The sequence below is a fragment of the Ursus maritimus genome, unplaced genomic scaffold, assembly GCF_017311325.1.
Source record: "Ursus maritimus isolate PB19 unplaced genomic scaffold, ASM1731132v1 scaffold_18, whole genome shotgun sequence".
Taxonomy (NCBI): domain Eukaryota; kingdom Metazoa; phylum Chordata; class Mammalia; order Carnivora; family Ursidae; genus Ursus; species Ursus maritimus.
The window spans coordinates 36,085,030-36,105,004 of NW_024424230.1; the positions used below are offsets into that span (position 1 = coordinate 36,085,030).

The 19,975-nt window shown below is 48.4% G+C and overlaps 1 protein-coding gene and 2 long non-coding RNA genes across 9 annotated transcripts in view; 2 read left to right on the forward strand and 1 right to left on the reverse strand.

The window, feature by feature from the left end:
* Nucleotides 1–424: 424 nt before the first annotated feature.
* Nucleotides 425–3,909, reverse strand: LOC121103256. The gene is made up of 2 exons (XR_005835407.1): nucleotides 3,772–3,909; nucleotides 425–1,180 (listed from the first exon to the last, which is right to left on the reverse strand). It is a non-coding gene; the product is annotated as an uncharacterized LOC121103256 (long non-coding RNA).
* A 235-nt stretch (nucleotides 3,910–4,144) lies between these two features.
* The window catches only part of INO80C (INO80 complex subunit C), a 16,593-nt gene continuing 762 nt past the window's right edge, over nucleotides 4,145–19,975 (forward strand). Inside the window, exons 1-6 of one of the 7 annotated variants that reach the window (XM_040632594.1) lie at nucleotides 4,335–4,472; nucleotides 6,495–6,627; nucleotides 10,493–10,639; nucleotides 13,628–13,738; nucleotides 14,787–14,898; nucleotides 15,806–15,873. In XM_040632594.1, the coding sequence (XP_040488528.1) occupies nucleotides 13,637–13,738; nucleotides 14,787–14,898; nucleotides 15,806–15,873 (282 nt within the window). In that variant the 5' untranslated portion in view covers nucleotides 4,335–4,472; nucleotides 6,495–6,627; nucleotides 10,493–10,639; nucleotides 13,628–13,636. Of the gene's footprint in view, nucleotides 4,473–4,551; nucleotides 4,674–6,494; nucleotides 6,628–9,416; nucleotides 9,547–10,492; nucleotides 10,640–13,627; nucleotides 13,739–14,786; nucleotides 14,899–15,805; nucleotides 15,874–17,998; nucleotides 18,144–19,975 lie in introns of those variants that run through there. The other 6 variants (XM_040632593.1, XR_568785.2, XM_040632596.1 and 3 more) reach the window with 6 other exon arrangements.
* On the forward strand, nucleotides 6,962–9,094 carry LOC121103257. Its single transcript, XR_005835408.1, has 2 exons — nucleotides 6,962–7,436; nucleotides 7,577–9,094. It is a non-coding gene; the product is annotated as an uncharacterized LOC121103257 (long non-coding RNA).

Sequence of the window (19,975 nt, forward strand, 5' to 3'; positions counted from 1 at the left end):
GACACTCAGCAGATCATCCCCGAATGCGCGAAATATAGCGACGAAGAAGAAACTGTCTCTGCCCAAATGTTCCTACAACCCACAGGCACTTACCTTACTGGCCAATCTGTGATGAAGGAGTGTGTCCCCACAGGTCAGAAAATGCACCGCATGCTCTGCTGCCTCTTGCGGATGCTGGGAGGCAGGGAGCTGGAGGGTCTTGGCAGTAGCCTCAAGGTGTTTTCACCCCACCAAGGAGGCCCGTATCGACTGGAGCAGCCAACGTTCATACAGTGAGCAGTGACTATCACACTTGACACCAGTTACCAAGGGAAGATGGGCAGTGCGTCTTCCATCCGGTAGCGTGAGCCCAGATACCCGCCTTGTTTCCTGAGATTTTCGAGATGGTAACGTTTGTGTATGAAACGACATGGGAGAGCTTAACAAGTATACTATTCGTTTTTAATCATTAAGTCTTAACAGGGTCAAGGCTGCGGGTGAGGCTGCTTCAGTGGCAGGTCCTGGGGGGGCATTCGCACTCCAGGGGAGGCTCTGGCAGCTCTTGCCAAAGGAAGTGTGCCACCGCTGAGGGACACGGGAGCAGTGGGTGCCAGCAAGGAGGCCAGAGAGGTGTCCCACTGCAGCAGAGGTGAGACGCGCCCCACACATTCTCAGGAGCAACCAGGGAGGGGACTTGGGGAAGGCCCTGCCTCAACGCGCAAGCCAGCCGAACGGGGGTCATCGGTGTTCATTTATCTTGAGCAGTAGGCACGGGAGCGTGAGTGACTTGTTACATGTTACAGTTACACGTAGCTGATGCGCGGGGTCCCCAGGAGTGCCAACGCTGCCGTGCCAGGTGCTGCCGAGACGGACACAGGAGGGGATTCTCCCCAGCCCACGGCTGCCGCTCCCCTGAGTGGCCGTCTTCCCACTTTCTTCTCGCTCTCCTTGCTGTTATTTTCAGCCGGTGCTCTGCCACTCAGCCCTCTGTGACTCTGGCAACTGCCCACAGGGGGTTTTGTTCAGCCAAGAAGACCAATCGAGGGGCTCGTAGGCGGCTCAGTTGGTTAAGCATCTGCCTTCGGCTCAGGTCATGATCCCGGGGTTCTGGGATCGAGCCCTCCATCAAGCTTCCAGCTCAGGGGGGAGCCTGCTTCTCCCTCTCCCTCTGCTGCTCCCTCTGCTTGTGCTCTCTCTCTCTCTGTGAAAGAAATAAATAAAATCTTAAAAAAAATAAAAAGAAGACAAATCGAATGTCTCTTTTCCTGTATGACCTTGTCTCCGTCCTCAGGGCTTGGCAAAGAACACATAATCAACAGGTCCTAGATGACCGGCACTGAAAGAAACACAGAACAAGGGCGTTTAACCAGAATGGAGGGGTAAGGGAGGCTGAATAAAATAGCACGTCAGCCAAGACAGAGGGGTGGGTGGAAGTAAATGAGACAGAGGTGGGCCGCTAGGGGAGAAAAGCAGCTTCCAGGCCTGAGCAGGAGCGGTCTGTGTCAAGGCCCTGAGGGAGGAGGGAGCACAGCGGGCCTGTGGAACTGAACAAAGTGAAAACTGAACTGGAATGTGGAGAGCCGGGCCAGAGGCAAGGCTGGAGAGATGCATGGGCGGGTCTCCGAAGACCTCTGGAACCATGTTATGGACACTGGACTTCATTCTAGGAGACATGAAAAGCCACTGAAGGGGTTTAAGTAGAGGGCATGATCTAAACATACATATCTGTATTGTCAAAGAAGCCACTGGGAACCGCTAATGGTGACTGGGTTGGAGGGACTGGAGGTGGAAGCGAGACAATAAAGGTGATGTGGGAATCTGAGAGATAGAGGAAGACTGGCGTGGGTTACGTCCTGGAGGTGGATGAAGTGGGGAGGCAAAGGTGACTCCCAGGTTTCTGGTTTGCACAACTGGCGCATAATGGTGGCATTTACTGTTAGGAAAGATGGAGGAGGAGCACACTTTAGAGGATCAAGATGGATGATGAATTCTGTTTCTGCCATGCTGGGCGTGAGATCCTGTAAGCATTCTGAGTTTATATCTGGGTGGGGGATTTTATATCTGGGTATGCATCTTTGGAGGAAGACCCAGGTAACAGAAGCCGATCTGAAAGTGGTCTGCATTTGGATGGTACCTGAAGCTCGATGAGTTGGAGAAACAGCTGGGAAAGTGCAGACTGAGGACGGCAGAGAGGCTTTGACCAAGCATCGAGAACTCTCAGCGTCTAAGGAGTGAGGAGAGAGACCTTAGCTCATCATTAGATTCACCTGGGAAACGTTAGCAACAAGTATCTGTTAGGGGAATAGGACCATATAACCTGTATTTTGAAAAACGTGTAGTAGGACTAGGACCCACTTGATAGAAGATGACAACTGTAAAAGGGGACAGGTGGTTAAGAGAGAGGAGAATAAGAGGATGGTGGCCTTCCAGATCCCAAGGGAAGGGCTTCAGGAAGAAGGGCTCAGACAAGATCAGGACTGAATTTACCAACGGGAAGCCAGATGGTGGTGTATCCACCTGCCTGACTCCTTAAAAGTAGGGAACTGGTATTTGAACTCGACAAACATTTACCAAGGGATTACAGGAAGGAGCCCAGCAGAGCTTCTGGTGCTCAAAGCTCTCAGAGAAGGGTGCATAGGGTGGGGACAGGTGAGGAACAGGAGGGGGGGGTGCACTAGATGGCAGAAAACTTTGTGCTGGAAGTAGCATTTGAACGGAGGCAAAGGAGCTAAGAAGTCCTGGAGACGAAATAATGAAAGTGAAAGTATGATGAGTTAGAGTCACATCCAGTTTAGGAAATAGTTAGTCCCTGGCTGGAGCACAGGGGATTAAGTGTTGGGAATGAAGAAGAAGGGGGCGGGGGGGGGGAGGGGTGAGCCCAGTTATAAGCCAAGGTAAAAATTCTTTGGATTTCAAGGTAAAAGGGCCTTGAAGAATACAAGAAAACAGCATGATTTGATTTGTGATTCAAATAGCCCATTGTGGCAGCCAGTGTGAAGGGTGGCTTGGGGTCAGGGAGGATTAGGAAAAGATGGAAGCCCAAACTTCCCTCAGGAGGCTGTTGCAGGGATCCAGATGAAGGGGGATGGAATCATGAGGGTAGGAGTAAAGGGGAGAAGTGAGCTGAGGGCGGTGGGGTACTAGAGAGGGGCGCCTTGGGTTAACACCTGGTTTCTGGCTTAGGTGACCAATTGATTGGAGGTGTCAGTCACTGAGATAAAAAATAAGGAAGACTAGATTTAGATGAAGATAGGGTGGCTCCTGGGGCATCAGAGAGGACATTTCAACACTGGTAGGTCATTCCTACCAAAGGAGGAAAGGAGAAAGATGCAACATTATTGCTAGTTTCCCTAACTATTCTCTCTCCTCTAAGTTTTCTGCAGCCTGTTTCCTTCAAATATCCATATTCATAAACACACCTGTCCTGTTTTAGAACACAGTTACTTCAACTAGTTACTGCAGGGGATTTGTTCATTTATGAATTACTTCATTAAGGACAAAGCAAAATTTGTTCCAAACTTGCAGGGTAGTATCACCCGGAAAAGGTAAGTGAACAAAACATAACTGGCCTTCACCTCATAGAACTTACATACTGTCAGGAGCCAAAAAAGACATTAACCAACTTATTACAACCATGTGGTATGTGGCAAGTAACAACGGGGCGGGGGGCAGGGAGAGGGTGTCCCATCGAAGTTCATAATTAGGACTAGTAGATCCGTGAATTCCCTGAAATCCACATGTAAAATTTTGTCTACACCTGCATACATTTGGTGAGGGCGGGGAGGGGCTTACATGCTCCAAGGAGTTCTGGGGCTCGCTCCTAAAAGGTTAAGAACCTCTCTTCAAGTCCATTTGGACTCCCAGCCAATATACACAGACTTGTTCCGCATGCGAAGGCAGCGACCACGGGGAGAGCCAGCAGCTTGGCAGTCTGTTCAATCCACTCAGAACAACCCTAACTTTACTTAGACATTAAAAGTGATCAGTCTTCTGACTTAACGTGAGAAAAGACAACACGGTTATTAATTTTTAAAAGAACCCAGTGTTTGAAAAAAATCACAAGATGTTCTGTTCCTCAGTCACGACGAATTTCCTAGCACGTGCCCAGGTTCAGAGCGCCTGAGTAACAGGACACGGCCTGGCTGACACGCTCCCGCCTCCACGGATTGGACTGCTCCGACCTCCGCCTTTTAGAATTGGCCGAAAGAAGTCCGCGAACGCGCCGAGAGTCCAGGCCGGATTTTCGCGCCTGAAGGCGGAAGTAACGGCGAGCCGGAAGTTCCAAAGCCTGTAACCGAGAAACTGGGGGCGGGGGAGGAGGAAGATTCAGGATAGGAATGGCGGCTCAAATTCCAATTGTGGCCACCACTTCCACTCCGGCGATAGCCCGGAACAGCAAGAAAAGGCCAGCGAGTCCTTCCCACAACTGCAGCAGCGCTGGCGGTTACAGCGCTAGTAAGAAGAAAAAAGTGTCCGCCTCCAGCTTTACGCAGGTATGCTGCGGCTCGTCAGGCTGCGCGTGCGCGAGGCCGTGCGGGGCGGGGCGAGGGCGCGTGCGCAAGGCGGGGCAGGGCCCTTGAATCTGGCCTCGTGGATGCAGATCACTCGTGCAAATGAAACGTTTTCCTTGGTGTGGACAAGTGGACTTTGGTTTAAGCACCACCCGCGCTGCATTGTCCTTGAAAGCAGGAGAGGTGGGGATGTTATTACTGACTTAGTAGAATGATCGTCCCTTCCCGTCGCGTTTAGGTTGAGGCCTGGGACTTTTCTGTGAGTTTCAGTCTTGCACAAGTCAGCGTGTCTCACCTTCGTCCTTTCTACAGACGTGTGCCGAGTGTCCGTGAGGTGCAGAGCGCCCTAATATCCTAAAAATGGAGGAATACAGGATGTATTGATACTGATGGCTTCCCTCATTCTCAGAAAAGTACTTTGTTGACACTCAGTTTCCCTGTCCCAAAGTGGTTTGGTCTTACTCCATGGTGTTGGTAAAAGGATTCCATGAGATCATGGTCGGAAATCCCTGAACACAGTGCCTGGCACAGACCCCATGGCATCTGGGTAATCTAGGCTCCACAATTCGAGCAAAGGATTTTCTGCAGAGGAGTGATTTGGTTAGATTAGTGTTTTTCTTGGCTCCTGCATTTTATTTTAAGCAATAGGAGAGCACTGTCCCAGGCACTGTTCTAAGCACCTTTTTTTCCCCAAGATTTTGTTTATTTATGTGACAGAGAAAGCACAAGCAGGGGGAAGAGCAGGCGGAGGGAGAAGCAGGCTTCCCGCTGAGCAGAGAGCCCCACGCAGGGCTCGATCCCTGCACCCAGGGATCATGACCTGAGCCAAAGGCAGACGCTTAACCAACAGAGCCATCCAGGCGCCCCCCTAAGCACTTTCTAAGTACTATCTCATTTAATTCTTTTTTTTTTTAAGATTGTATTTTTTTAAGTAATCTCTACACCCAACATGGGGCTCGAATTTAACAACCTCAAGATTAAGAGTCTCAAGCTCCATTGAAGGAGCCAGACAGGCCCCCCATCTTACTTTTTTATTTATTTATAATATTTTATTTATTTGTCAGAGCGCACAAGCAGGGGGAGTGGCAGGCAGAGGGAGAAGCAGGCTCCCCTCCCAGCAAGGAGCCTGAGGTGGGAGGTGGGGCTGGGATTTACCCCAGCGACAGACACTTAAGGGACTATGCCACTCAGGTGTCCCACCCCTATCTCATTTAATTCTTAAACCTCTGTGTTTTGTTTTGTTTTGAAAAGATTTATTTATTTTAGAGAGTGGCACAAGTGGGGGGAGGGGCAGAAGGAGAGAGAGAGAATCCCAAGTAGATTCTGAGGTGAGCGCGGAGTCTGATGCAGGGCTCCATACCAGGATCCTGAGATCATGACTTGAGCCAAAATCAAGAGTCAGATCCTTAACCAACTGAGCTACCCAGGTGACCCTACCCCAGCTTTAAAAAAAATCATAATGTTAGTTTTAGAAGTTCCTTTTTTCTATTTTTTAAAAATTATTTATTTTGAGAGAGAGCGCTCCCATGTGCATGAGTAGGTGGAGGGGCAGAGAAAGAATTTCAAGCAGACTCCCCTCTGAACGTTGAGCCAGTGGAGGACTTGTTCTCACGACCCTGAGATCTGAGCTGAAATCAAGAGCTGGACTGAATCTACTGAGCCAGCCAGGCCCCCCCCTTTTTTTCTGTTTTTAAAGTGGACATAAAAAGTCACCCACTTCTTCCCTGACAAGTATTATAATTTGTGTTTTCTACCTTGAGATAGTTTTTCATGAGTGTCCTCGATATATAACTTTGTGCACTCAGCATTATTTCATGAATCTCCCTATGTTGACAGGCTTCTCAAGGAATTGAGTGCTCTTATTTGACTTTATCGAATATTTAGGTTGCTTCTCACAGTTCTGTTTTATGTCACCCCACTACAATACTGCAGTTCTAGATTAGGCTCAGCGACTTTATTCTAGAATACTGTTAGATTGATGTAACTGGGCATTTGATTTTTCAGTGACAAGACAAAGGGCATTAATCTGTGACCACACTATCCTCACGCCTGAGTCAGTTATGCAGGTTGCTGTCGGGAGAGGTGAAGCTGTTTATTTGGCGAGTGGAGGCCTTGCGGACTGCAGTCTCTGTTAGAGGTAGGCATGTGCTGCTTTGATAGGGCCAGGTTTCTCCTCCCTGGGACTTGCATCATCCCTTCTTGAGCTCCAAAGAGGGGACAGCCCTGAATGCTAAGTGTTACTTCTCTCCTCTTTGTAGGGTGTTCATGTCTTGGGAATGGGATGGTTCATCTCATAAAGTCTGGTGTAAACAGTGGCTTAGTAATGTGGAAACTACATCATTTAAAATTTTATTTTCTTGCGTTCCAGCCTCACAGACTTGATCTTGATCCTCCGTTTCACTGAAGGCTGCTCCCTCATCCCGTGGCTAATAGGCACCAGAGTCTCAGCCCCGCTAAAGCCCAGGGTGTGGAAGAAGGAGGGTGCAGTATTATGCAGGGTGGGGTTAAGGAGGAAGGAATGGCACAACACCCAGTTCTGGACCCCGGGGGGGTGGACTTTTGGGTCCTGGTCTGAGAGGGAGGAGAGTCCTCACTGTTTCTCAGGCAGGATGCAGCTCTGGAATGATGGGGCTCAGTTCTTGTTGGGATGGCTTCCTTTCTCTGCCCCTTCTTCAGCATGGCTCCTCACTGGCCCTGCTGACCGGGAAGGACAGAGGATGGAGGGACCAAATTAACAGGAGGGGACCGCTCTGAAACTCAGTGCTTGAGCACATCCTCTCCATCCCTTGCTGCTGCTTCTCTGGCATGCTGCCCGGAATGGCGATGCACACTTCTGGCACTCTCTCGCACACCTTCCCCTTCCTCCCAGCAGACACACCTGTCTGACGGCGCGTCCTCTCCCCTGGCAGAGCTCCCAGACCTCCCAGCCCACACACACTTGCAGAGGTACCTGCTTCTCTTGGTGGCCTTCAGGGCAGCATCGCCTCCCCAATCTCAGCGAGGCCTTTCTGCCTGCCGGCGTTCTCCTGTCTCTCCCTGGGGCCTGGGAACAGCCTAAATCAAAGAGTGCCCTGATTCCTTCCTAGGATTTCAGTGTGCACACAGCACTTGGAGCTTACCCACTAGGAATCAGGGAAGGGGCCTCCAGAGAAGGGGAGAGATGCAGTCTCTGTGCCCTTCCTGCACGGGAGGAAGAGCCAAGGCTGTTGCTTGAGGTTGGTGGCTGCCAGCTGGGTGTGTTCCGTAGTCACTGTCGGGGCCTGGGGCCTGCTTCCCCATTCCCCTCTGGGATCTTCCCCTTGCTTCGTGAGCAGTTCCGTTTGCTTATTTTCTCCCAGATGGAAACATTATATAAGCAGTCATTTTCTTTATGAAAAACTGCAACAGTAAAGTTGAAGCTTAAATGTATCTGGCCCTGGGAAACCTCTTACTTTCTGCCTGTTTCCCCTGAGTTGTCCCTAGCGGTCTGGCTTTTCTGTTCGGGCATGATGCTTGCTGTGTAGTTTTTAGGGCTGTCTTTCTCTCTCTCACGTACTTGAGGCCACCTGTAGGCCAGCCTCCTCATGGTCCCTGCCCACTGGCCTGCTCCTCACTGAGTAGTCCCATGGCCACCCTTACGAATTGCTCGATTCCTTGCGGAAAAGACCACTTTGCTTCTTCTGACACTGGCTGGTTTCCTTAGACCTGCTCATCTCATGTGCCTCCCAGCCAGTGAGCAAGGCTTCCTCCTTTGCCCCTGAACCACAGCCTCTTGGGAGAGCCGGTGACAGTCACTCTTCCTGACCCGCATGCCAGCTGTAGCTTCCTCTTGAGGTCCGTGGAGCCCCTGGCTCATTTGCTGTCTGGTTAGCAGCTGGGCGTACCCCAGGGGAGAGGTTTCTCTTGGCCACTGTATTTTTTTTTAATGCTCTAGATATTTCAGTGTGGATTTCCTACACCAAAGGCATTCTCCTATGTAACAATAGTACAGCCATCAAATTTAGGGAATTAACACTGAAGCAATGCTGACCCCTAATGCTGACCGTGTTCTTGTCTTTGCTCGGGTCCAGGATCCATCTAGGATCATGTGTTGTGTTCAGTTACCATGTGTCTTTAGCTTCCTTTTTATGTAGAACAGTTCTTTGGTCTTTATCTTTCACGGCCTGACACTTTGGAAGAGTACTGGTCACTTATTTTATAGAATGTTCCTCAATTTGGGCTTGTCTGATATTTCCTCATGATCAGATATGGGTAATACATTCTTGGCAAGGGTACAGAAGTGACGCTGTCCCCTTCTCAGTGCATCGTATCATGGCACACGATGGCCTGTGTTCTATTACCACCACCGTTAGCTTTGAGCACTGAGTAAGGTGGTGTCTGCTAGGTCTCTCCACTGTGAAATTATTTTCCTGTTCGTATTGAAGTATCCTGTGGGGAGATACTTTGAGACTAGCTTTATTCATTCATCCATAAATTTGTTTATTTGTAACTGCTTTATTGAGTTATAATTCACATACCATAAAATTCATCCTCTTAAGATGTGCACTTCTGTGGCTCCTAGAGTATTGCAAATTGTGTAACCACCACCATCATCTAATTTCAGAGTATTTCCATGACCCCAAAAAGAAACCCTCTGCCTATTCGCAGTCACTCCCGTCGCCCTTCCTCTGAGGCGCTACCTCTGATCTTTGCTGTAGTTACCTCATGAGAATGGCCTTTTATGTCTGCTTTCAACTACCGTAATATTCTCTTTCCCTTTTTTTTATGATGTATTTATTTATTAGAGAGAGTGTGAGGAGGAGCAGAAGGAGAGGGAGAGAAACTCAAGCCGACTCTGCTCTGAGTGTGGAGTCCAATGTAGGGGCTTGATCTCATGACCCTGAGATCGTGACCCGAGCTGAAGTCAAGAGCCAGACACTTAACCGACTGCGCCACCCAGGCGCCCGTCAGTTATCATAGTATTTTCAGGGCTTATCCGTGTTGTTGCGTGGGTCAGTCCTTTATTCCCTCTGTGGCTGAATGAATCTGCCATTGTGCGGATGGACCACACTTCGTGTATTCATCGGTTGACGGACAGGTGGGTTGTTTGCACGTCTTAGCTATTATAGGAAATACTTCTATGAATGTGCACGTTTTTGCATAGACTTATTTTTTTAATTCTCTTGAGTTGAATTATTAGGTCACATGATAATTCTATGTTTCACATTTTGAGGAAACACCAAACTGTTTTTCAAAGTGACCACACTCTTTTACTGTCTCACAAACAACGCGTGCGGGTTGCAGTCTCTCCAGACCCTGGCTGACACATTCTTGTCTGTGACTGGCCGTCCCAGTGGGTGCGAAGTGACACCTCATTGTAGTTTTGACGATGCGGAGCATCTTTTATGTTGGCCATAGAAGAAGAAATGTTGATTGAAATCCTTTGCCCTTTTTATTTTATTTATTTATTTATTTATTTATTTATTTATTTTATTTTATTTTATTTTTTTAAAGATTTTATTTATTTATTTGACAGGATAGAGACAGCCAGCGAGAGAGGGAACACAAGCAGGGGGAGTGGGAGAGGAAGAAGCAGGCTCATAGCGGAGGAGCCTGATGTGGCGCTCGATCCCATAACGCCGGGATCACGCCCTGAGCCGAAGGCAGACGCTTAACCGCTGTGCCACCCAGGCGCCCCTCCTTTGCCCTTTTTAAAATAGAATTTTTGTTGTTGTTGAGTGATAACAGTTCTTTATATGTTCTGGATCAGGGTTATTTGTTTTGTTGTTCAGATTGTCCTTTGCTAGTGGGAACTTCTTCAAACTGGCTTCGATGTGCTTTAATAGACCCCCATCGTTTTCTGAGTGCTGTTGTGAACTGTTATGAACTGAATTGTGTCCCTTCGAGATTCATATGAAGTCCTAGCCCCCAGTACACCTCAGAACATTACTGTATTTGGAGATAGGGCTGTAACAGAGGTAATTAAGGTTAAATAAGGTCATAAAGGTGGAGCCCTAATCCAATATGACTGTTGTCCATATAAGAGGAAGAGACACCAAGGAGGGGAGTGTGCAGAGGAAAGGCCGTGTGAGGACACAGCAAGAAGACCGTCGTCTACAAGCCAAAGATCCAGGCCTCCGGAGAAACCAACCCCGCTGACACCTTGATCTGGACTTGGAGTTTCCAGAGCTGTGAGAAAATACATGTCTGTTGTTTAACCCACCCAGTCTGTGGTATTTTGTCAGGGCAGCCCTAGCTGCCTGATACAGCTATTTTCTTACTTTCTCGAACCACAAGGCTCATCCTGTACTTTCCTGCCCCAGCCCTAGAACTAGCTACTTTTTTAAGGATCAGTGGTTCTTGGAGAATCACATTTAGAAACCAGGATCTGAGCACAGGTGTGCCTGTTCTTGTTTCCAGCTGTCTCTGGAGAGAGCTAGGAAGGATGGGGGGGGGGGGGCCCCCCTCCCCCATACTCTCTGTATCGGTTTCTCTGTTTCTCTGCCTGAGCTGGGTTAAAGCTGTGAGTCCACACTGGGAACCTCTGATTTCAGTCCAGTAGCACAGGCTTCGCTCTAGCCTCCCGTCATTCCGTCTGTGCTCCTCCTCAGGATACACATGACAGTAGTTTCTGATCAAGTTTGATGCAGGGAATGGAAGACCCAGCCACGCGGTGAGGCAGGATGCGCAACCGCTCTGAGGCTCTCTCTTCCCTTGGTTGCTCACCTCTCTCTCTTGTCTCTCCTTCTGCTGGTCTGTTATTCCTGTTTCATAAAGCTGCGATTTTTTCCTTGACTAAGACATAAATACAAACTCTCCATCAATATATCTAATTTATAGTAGATATTAGTCTTACAACTAGTCAACCCAAAATAAATTGATAGCTGGCTAAAACTCTACAAGGTAATGTTGGTTATTGATTAAATGTGATGGGAAAATCAAATTTTCCTCATCAAATTGGGCCTCCCAGGATACATGTATCTGGCAGAAATGCCACGACCATGAAGGAAAAATTACAAGGGCAATAAAAAGTATGTACATAGTGCTAGATCTAATCTTTGTTATAAAATTAAAACTGGCATGGACTAATCCCAATGAAAATAATCTTAGTTAAGCATAAATGAAAATGGAGAAATTGGGAACTATTTGTGCCATATAGAAAATGACTCAATGGATTTTGTACCAGAAAATACAAAATGCAGGAAGGAAGGGTAGTGAAAGGTAAGGCTGGAGAGGAGGCCAGGATGTGTTTCTAACCTCAAGGTCCGTCAGGCCCACTGGCCCGCTGTAAAGGAGGGGCACCCCATCAAGCCTGCCTTTAAGAGTGCCTCCTGCCTGTGCTGGAGAGAAGGGAGTGGGCCAGGTGTGCACTGCAGAGCCCCTCCTCTAGGGCTGGGAGCTGAGGAAGGTGCCAGATAAGGGCTGAGGACAGTGGGAAGGACGGCTGGGAGAGGGGGGAGGGAGTGCGAGAGGAGAGAGAGACACAAGAACACTTGTGGCTGTGGACGGTGGGAAAAGTGAGAAATTGAAGGCCTCTTAGTTCTTACAGAGTTGACGTTGAGCTGGGCTTTGGAAAGATCATGCAGGGTAGGGGGGATGAGTTGAGGGGCATGCCAGACAAAAGAGGTGGTGTGGACCGAGGAGGTGCACAGGCCCACGTGCAGAGACGCTGGGAAAGCGTCTGGGAAGGTGTTTGAGAGGAGACCATTGAAGAACTACTGCAGTGAAGTGAGTGGCCCCCGTGTCACTGCAGGGGTGGGGGTGGGGGTAATGGTGTACACCCCCCCCCCAGCACTCTCCTACATTGCTGCCCGGAGTGTCAGAGAGGGCCACCATTTAGGAAGACGACTTGGCAGATTCTTATAATGTTAAACATACACTTACCCTATCACGCAACCATTCCGCTCCTAGGTATTTACCCAAGAGAAGTGCAAACACAGGGCCACACAAAGCCTGGTACAGAATGTTCACAGCAGCGTTATTTATAACAGCTGAAGACTGAAAATGCTGCCCGTGTTCATCCAGAGCAAATGGATAAACAAATTGTGGCACCTCCGCACGGCGGGATACCGCTCTGCCGAGTGCGCGCAGACACAGTGCAACAAATTACTGACCTCTGCAGCAACATGGAGAGATCTTAAAAACCCTCTGCTGAACTAAAGATGCCAAACACGAGTACATGCTGTCAGATTCCCTTTACATGAAGTTGTAAAAGGGGCAAATGTGGCGTGGTAGCAATCACAACAGCGGTTGCCCCTGAGGGTGGAAGGTACTGACTAGGACGGGGCATGAGGGAACTTTCTGGGATGACGGAAATGTTCTTTATCTCCGTAGGGACACAGATTACACAAGTGTAAAGATTTGGCAAAACTCACGAAACCTACACTTGAGATCTGTGCCTTTCACTGTATGTAAATTACATATCCATTAAGAATTTATTGCAGTCTGGGAAGACTGGAAATTGCATTAAAAATCAGAAGCGATGTCTTACTTTGGCTTGTTTTTTCTTGGTAATGGTGAACTTGAAAGGTTTTTTTGTTTTAAAGCATTTAGCCTGCTTGTCGGGGCGCTCTGTCTGCAGCCAGCTGACCCGTGACCGCGCGGCCCCCTCTCCCTGTCCTCTCCTTCCTCAGAATGCCTGCATCCCGTTGCTTGCCTGGAGCAGAAGAGCTGCAGCCTGGGTTCTCTGGCTGATGACAGACACCCTTACAGGGGCTGGCCTTTTTTTTTTTTTTGTCTCAGTGTTTTAAGGCAGTTTAACAAGATCAGCAGGAGTAGGCACGAGGTTGTGTTGTGGAGATGGTGAGGGCTTTGGAATTGGCCCCGCCTGGGTTTGAATCCAGGGGTAATCACTGTGTGGCCTTGAACCCATACCCCTGAGCCTCAATTTTCTCTTCAGAAAACTGGGGGTAACAGCAGTTGTCAGAGTTCAATGAGCTGGCTCAGGGAGGACACACACCCCTACTGCTTGGCGCCTGGGGGAATCAGGAAGCATGGCAGCTGGGGTCCCGGCTGTCTCTCCCAGTCTGTCATGCCCTTTCGGTGCAGGCTACCTGCGAGGGCTCTGTGGCACCGTCTTCCTTCGCATGTCCCGTGGTATCCTCTTCAGTCTTTTTGGGCGCCGAGTTAGGGACCTCAGCTAGAAGAAACCGACCTCAGACTATTCATTATATTTTAAGGGTATCAGCATGGAAGCCATGAGTGAGAATAAGATGGTGCCCTCCGATTTCAGCACGGGACCTATGGAGAAAGCTGCTAAGCCATTGCCATTTAAGGATCCAAACTTTGTGGTAAGCTTCTAAGGTGTTTTATAAATGAAAAAACCAAACAGCCACACCCCAGCCTCTGATCCTGCTGGGCCTGCAGCCCGGGTGGCACTGGTGTCCCTTTCTCTGTCAGTCCAAGTCACCACCTTCTGTGCCCGGGGCTGTTAGGAGAGGGTGGGGACAGGAGGAGAGCCCTTCCCGTTGCTCACCCAGTGGGCTGGTTCCCCAGGATTTTGGTGCTCCTCGTGGAACCGGTTAAAGGATAGTATTTGGAGGGTGGGTCATTTCCCTGGTTGTTCACCATCCCTTTTCATTGGGCTTACATAAGTTTTATGGGACTTAAAACAATTAAAAGGGGAGTTCTCCTCATTAGTTTAAGTAAATCTAGCTTATGTGGCTGTAAAGTAGAAATAGGCTACTCTTCCTTTCATTCTTGAGAGCTATAATAATTCCAGAGACTCATATGATGTCATTAGAAGTCTTTTTTTTTTTCCCCATTGGTTTTAAAAATACAGTATTACTAGTGCCTGCCACAGATTTTGGTATTCTTTTCCATTTTATTTTATCATTTTTATAGAACAAAAAAGAAAAGAAATTTCCAGAGGGCTTGCCATGCCATGACTGAGGCTTATTTGGGTTTTCCAGCATCTCCCATAATTTGCCAGGCAGTGACCTGCCCTCAGAAGGGAGTTGAGAGATGTGGTCATGAGTTTTAAATCTAACTTTGGAATAAATTTATTTTAAAGTAATGGGGAATTCAGAGTGAATTCTCTAAAGTTAATCCAATAAAGGATGTGATTTTTCTATGGATTATAAAAAAGGACAACAAAAAAAAACCCCTTTTTATTTCTGCTCCATGACCAACTACCTCATGGGTTTTGATAATCCAAAAGCTTTGTGTTTTTATAAGATTGAAGTGTACAGTGTAATACTTAAAAAAAAACCCAGCCCTTCGGGGTACAGATAAGCTGACAGAATGAGGGCTGTGTTACGGTTAAGAGTAAGCATCCTTCAGATCCCGAAATGATAGCCTCTGCTGATTTCTGTTTCTTCTCCACGTCTTTCATGCCAGCACTCTGGCCACGGTGGCGCGGTCGCTGGCAAGAAGAACAGAACCTGGAAGAACCTGAAACAGATCCTCGCTGCTGAAAGGGCATTGCCGTGGCAACTGAACGATCCTAACTGTGAGCCGTCTAGAGCCTTCGTGTGTTTATAATGTTCAGAGTAGGAACTTGTAACAAACCTACGTGGCTTGCCTGTGTTTGACTTAGTGGAGGAAACGGCTTGTCGCTCAGGGATCGGAGCAGTGCATCAGCCTTAGGAGAGATGTGCACACAGCTGTGTGCCAAACCTGTTTGTGTCATCGTGGGTGTGTGGTTGTTAGTGGCACCGGTAACATGTCAATCTGGAGAAATCGGTCCTGATATGATAACACTGGTGTTTCTGTCAGACAAACCTCTTATTCAGGAGTCTGCACTTAAAATGTTCTTTCCAAGAACAGGGTTGCCCAAGATTTAGGAGGCTTTCCAACAACCGTCTTAAAGGCTAACTCTGTGCCATTGTTTGTCAGAGTAAATGCTTTACGCTGTAGTATTTGCACGTCTGTGTAAAGCACTGTGCCGTGTTCTGTTCATCCTCACTGGAAAATTCGGGTCAGAGTTCCCTCCGTCTCCTGTCCCACAGCACATCTTTCTTGGGGGTGACTCAGATGGGTGAGGAGTGAGCTAGTCAGGGTCTGGGTGTGGGCATTCCGGTGTCCGGATGCTCAGATCCAATTAGTGGGTCCTTCGGCATCGCCCACAGCCTGTGTAGCTTGCGGCAGTGAGAGTGGCCTGTGGGCAGATGAGTTCTCCGGGGGTTCTTCTGGCGTAGAGGGGCCCCAGGGATGGGGCAGAGCTCAATCCAGAGCCTGCGCTTGGTCTCTGACGTACTGCATTCCTCCTCCAGAGAATTCTGGGAGGACTTAATCACAGAGTAAACATTTCAGAAATATTATCAAACAGCATTTTTGGAGAAAAAAGGGAAGGGATCTGAATATTTTAAAGCCAGCTGAGTTATCTTCTTTCTTTCCCGCCCCCCCCTCCCCCCCAGACTTCAGTATCGACGCTCCTCCCTCCTTTAAACCGGCTAAGAAGTATTCTGATGTTTCCGGTCTTCTTGTGAGTATAGTTACATCTCTGGGTCTCATAGCGCTGAGCTGGAAGGGAGATTTCACAGTGCCATTTAGACAGGGGTGATACGGGCTGCCCCTGACCCAGCCTGGAGCCTGCGTACTTCAAACAGCTAGTGGGTTCGTGCTGAAGCGCTTACATGCTTATCGTAGAGTGGCCAACACCGGGGGCCTCCGCGTGGGCAGCCCGGAGGGAAGATTGCTCCAGAAAGTGGGAGACCCAGCTTTAACCTCCCCTTCCTCTGCTTGTTAACATGTGAGATGACAAGAAAGAAATTATTTCTTTTTTTACTGCTGAAATTTTTAAAATTTCTCATATTTTAGAGATGATTGTACTTTTAAAAATACAGTTAAACCAAAATGGAACACTTCACTTTTTAAGACTTATACATATCATTTAAATGCTTTACATTTTTATGAAAATGTATGACTGCAAACTTTTGTAACAAACTGACTAAACCAATGATACACATTTTGTGCTGGGAAAGATTTGAGTTTTTCTTCTATTTTGGAAAATAATGTTATTTTCTCCGAATCAGTCACTTGGCATCCTCCCTCCTGTTCAGAATACTAGGTCAGGTCCGGTCTGCGCGAACTTTCGTTGTAGCTTCTCCTCTGCAAAGCACAGACTCCTCTGTGTACTACAAACTTTTTTTTTAAAGTAGGCTCCATGCCCAGTGTGGAGCCCTATGTGGGGCTTGAACCCACAACCCTGAGATCAAGACCTGAGCTGAGATCAAGAGTTGGATACTTAGCTGACTGAGCCACCCAGGTGCCCCTGTACTACAAACTTTTTAACATACAGCCTTAAATACAGTGATCGTAAAACACAACAAGGGAGAGTAGAGGTACTGTAACATGGCGTGCATGTGCATGTTTGTGCGTGCACATGTGTGTGTGTGTCATGGGTTCTTCTGCCATCCATTTCAGGGCACGTATCTCTTTCTAACCTCAGAGGAACTTCACCTTTATGAGGAGTGTTGTGGTCTTACACGATCTCTTGTCTACTGCCTGAAAATAGTCACCTCATCTATTTCACCCATTTTAATAATTGTTTATAGCAGGAGAGCTAGTGTGGGAGCAGTTGTTCTGTTCCAGCCCCAGATGGACATTCCTCCTTGGAGAGGCCGTGGCTTATGGGCAGACTTAGGTGGTCCCTTACAAGGTAGCTTATCCTCGCCGCTGGGCAGCTCATCTGCTAGCGCAGTGACTTGCACACATTAGGAGGCACGAGAATCACTTTGAGAAGCATTGTTCCAGGCCCCTTTATGCCACAGGCAAGGACTTGTCATGTCATATGTAACCTAAAACCTCTGGCGCCATTGTATATAAGAATTAAGAAATTTCGAATATACAAAGAATGCTACCAAATCATTGAAAGGCAATCCTATAGGAGGACTGGCTAAAAGGATATGAAGACAGTTACAAGGAGGACATACAGATGAGCAGTAAGTAGATAGTCTCACTGATAATTAGGAAAAAGGCTCATGAGCAGGGAAGAAAGGAAGGTGTTTGATTATAAACATCATCAACACAGAGGAACAGATATCCTCAATTCACGGCCCTTTTGAGGTGGGAATACATTAGTCTGGATTCTTTGGAGGACATCTGGCAGTACCTGTTGAGACAGAAAAGCTAAAGCCTATGACCCAGCAATTTGCCTTCTAGGCAGCTCCCTAGAGAAATAGTGTGTACAAGGAGCTTCATGCAGAAATGATTATGAGAAAATGGAATTATGAACAAAATATTGGGAACACAATAAAGGTCAGTCAGCCAGGGCTTGGGGGTAGGGATGATTTCATACTAGTCTGTGAGCTTGATGTGTATGTAACCACAGGTATAAACTTCCAAGACGCATCATTTACTGAAAGGTGCAAGGCAGCATAAGCAGCATGCTACCACTTAAGCAAAAACCCACACACAGTCACAAAAAAATAGTGGGTAGTTTCCCTGTTGTGTTTATATAGGTGTGTAAGGGTATACACAAACAAGGTCTGGAAGGGTGCCCGCGTAGAGTGGTTTCCTCAGGGAAAGGCAAGGACTTTTGGATGGTAGATGGTTGGAAAAGGGGACTTGAGTCTTATTAATAATGTTTTCTCTTTCTTTTTTTTAAGAGGAGAATGTGTCCATTTGTTACTTGTGTAAATTAAAGTTGCATAATTAAAAAATAAAGCCCCGCTCATGTTTACACGGACGCACCTGTTCCTGGCCGGCCAAGTAGCTGTCCGCCCCCCGTGCGTGGGCATGGCAGGAAGGCAGGTGCGGTCACATCTGTGTGTTGTCCTTGTTCCAAAGCTATGGAAAGAACCGTGGCTCCGGGTGAGACGGGGAGAGCAACGAGTGCTGCCTGTCACCTCGTGGCAAGGGAGGCCTTGGAACCGATGACTGCCACCCTACGGGAAGGTGGCCTTTGTTGCTCCTCTGGGGCTGGAAGCCAGAGGAGGGCAGACTGGAGGGGTGCAGTTTTTTTCTTGTTCAACTCTGGGGTGTCACTTGGCATCCTCCCTCCTGTTCAGAATACTAGGTCAGGTCCGGTCTGCGCGAACTTTCGTTGGTAACCGTTCTGTGGTGCCAGAGTATCTCTGTATTGAGCCTTATTTACTCAGCAGCCTTCCTGGCAGTGAGGTCTGAACTTGGGCGGGCCAGCGCTGCACAGTTTGGTGGTGGGAGTGAGGCAGCCACAGAAATGGGGCCAGGCCGGAGCTGGTTCCTCTCTGGAGGCCAGATGATCAAAGCCAGCTGTGCAGGCCTGCCCCCCTGCTTGCAACTGCAGGGGGGCCTCTCCTGCGGGTCCGCACTTCTGACTGCCTCGTGGCCAGTTCTCCAGAGGGGCTTGTTGCTGTTTTTCCGTGTAAGCCTTCCTTAATATTATGGTCGTTAAAGGAAATGTGGGACAGAAAGGCAAGATCTAGATGAAGCCAAAGGATCAAGGTTTTATTTTCTGGAAAGCTTTAATTAATCTTGAGGAATAATCTCCTTTTCCTGCCACGCAGATGTTAACTACCTTAGGGAGATCCCCTGAGGCAGAATTGAGGACTTTGTATAGAGTGTGAGAACCCTGTGACTAAGTTCCCCTCAGCTATTGCTTCTGCGGCCTCCCCTCCCATCTTCGGTGACACAGCACTGCCGCCCGGCAGGGTCCACACAGACGGTCCGCACTGCAGTAACTGGACGTTATCTGTCTAGACTTTAATGGCATCTTTTATAATTTTTTAAAGGAGTTCCAAGTGACTCACCCTCATGGTTTCTGTTTCAAACTCTGTAAAAGCCATGTGACTTGGGGTATATAGTAAGTGAATTTTTTTTCTCCATTTTGCATGTGGGGAATACAGACCAAAAGAGAATTTTGATGTCAGTGAGAAATGAGTTCTCTTTTATGTGATTGTCCTGATCCTCCATTTGTTCATTTGTTCCTTCCTTCCTCATTGTACAAACATGAGCTGAAGGCCCACGGGGCACTCTGCATTGCACTAGGAACAGGGATGCCATGATAAGCAAACCACAGGGTTCCTGCCCCATGGAGCCTCTCAGCCTAGACCTCACTCAGAGAGTCATGCAGATAATAAACGTGAAAGCAAGAGAGATAAGCATTCTACAGGAGACAGATGTGGGGAGAGTGGGGGAGCAGATGAGCCTTCCCTGGTGAGATGACTGGGGTCTGAGCCCTGAAGGATGAGCAGGCGATTAGGGAGCACGATGGCCCCTCCCCAGGAAAGGGCGAGTGGGGTATGAATGCAGGGAGGGACGGAGAGCCAGGGCAGTTGGAACCAGAGTAGGGACATGTGGCTGAGGAAGAGGTTTGGAAAGGAGGAGGGCCCAGGCTGGCTTGCGGGGTCTGAGGAGCCATGCTGAGGACTTGAGAGGAGCTACTGAGAGATTTCACGCCAAGGAATGACACGATCAGAAGTGCAAGTTGTAGAGATGACCTTGGTTGCAGTTGTAGGGTGGTGGTCCCTTCCAGTGGGAGGGTGGGGGGTGGGGGCGTGGACCAGCAGCCCTGTGGTGTAGACCAGGGAGCCATCCATGGGAGTGGCGTGGGCAGGGCGTAGAGCAGGAGAGAGCGCTTGGAGCGGGGGGGGGGGGGCCGGGGC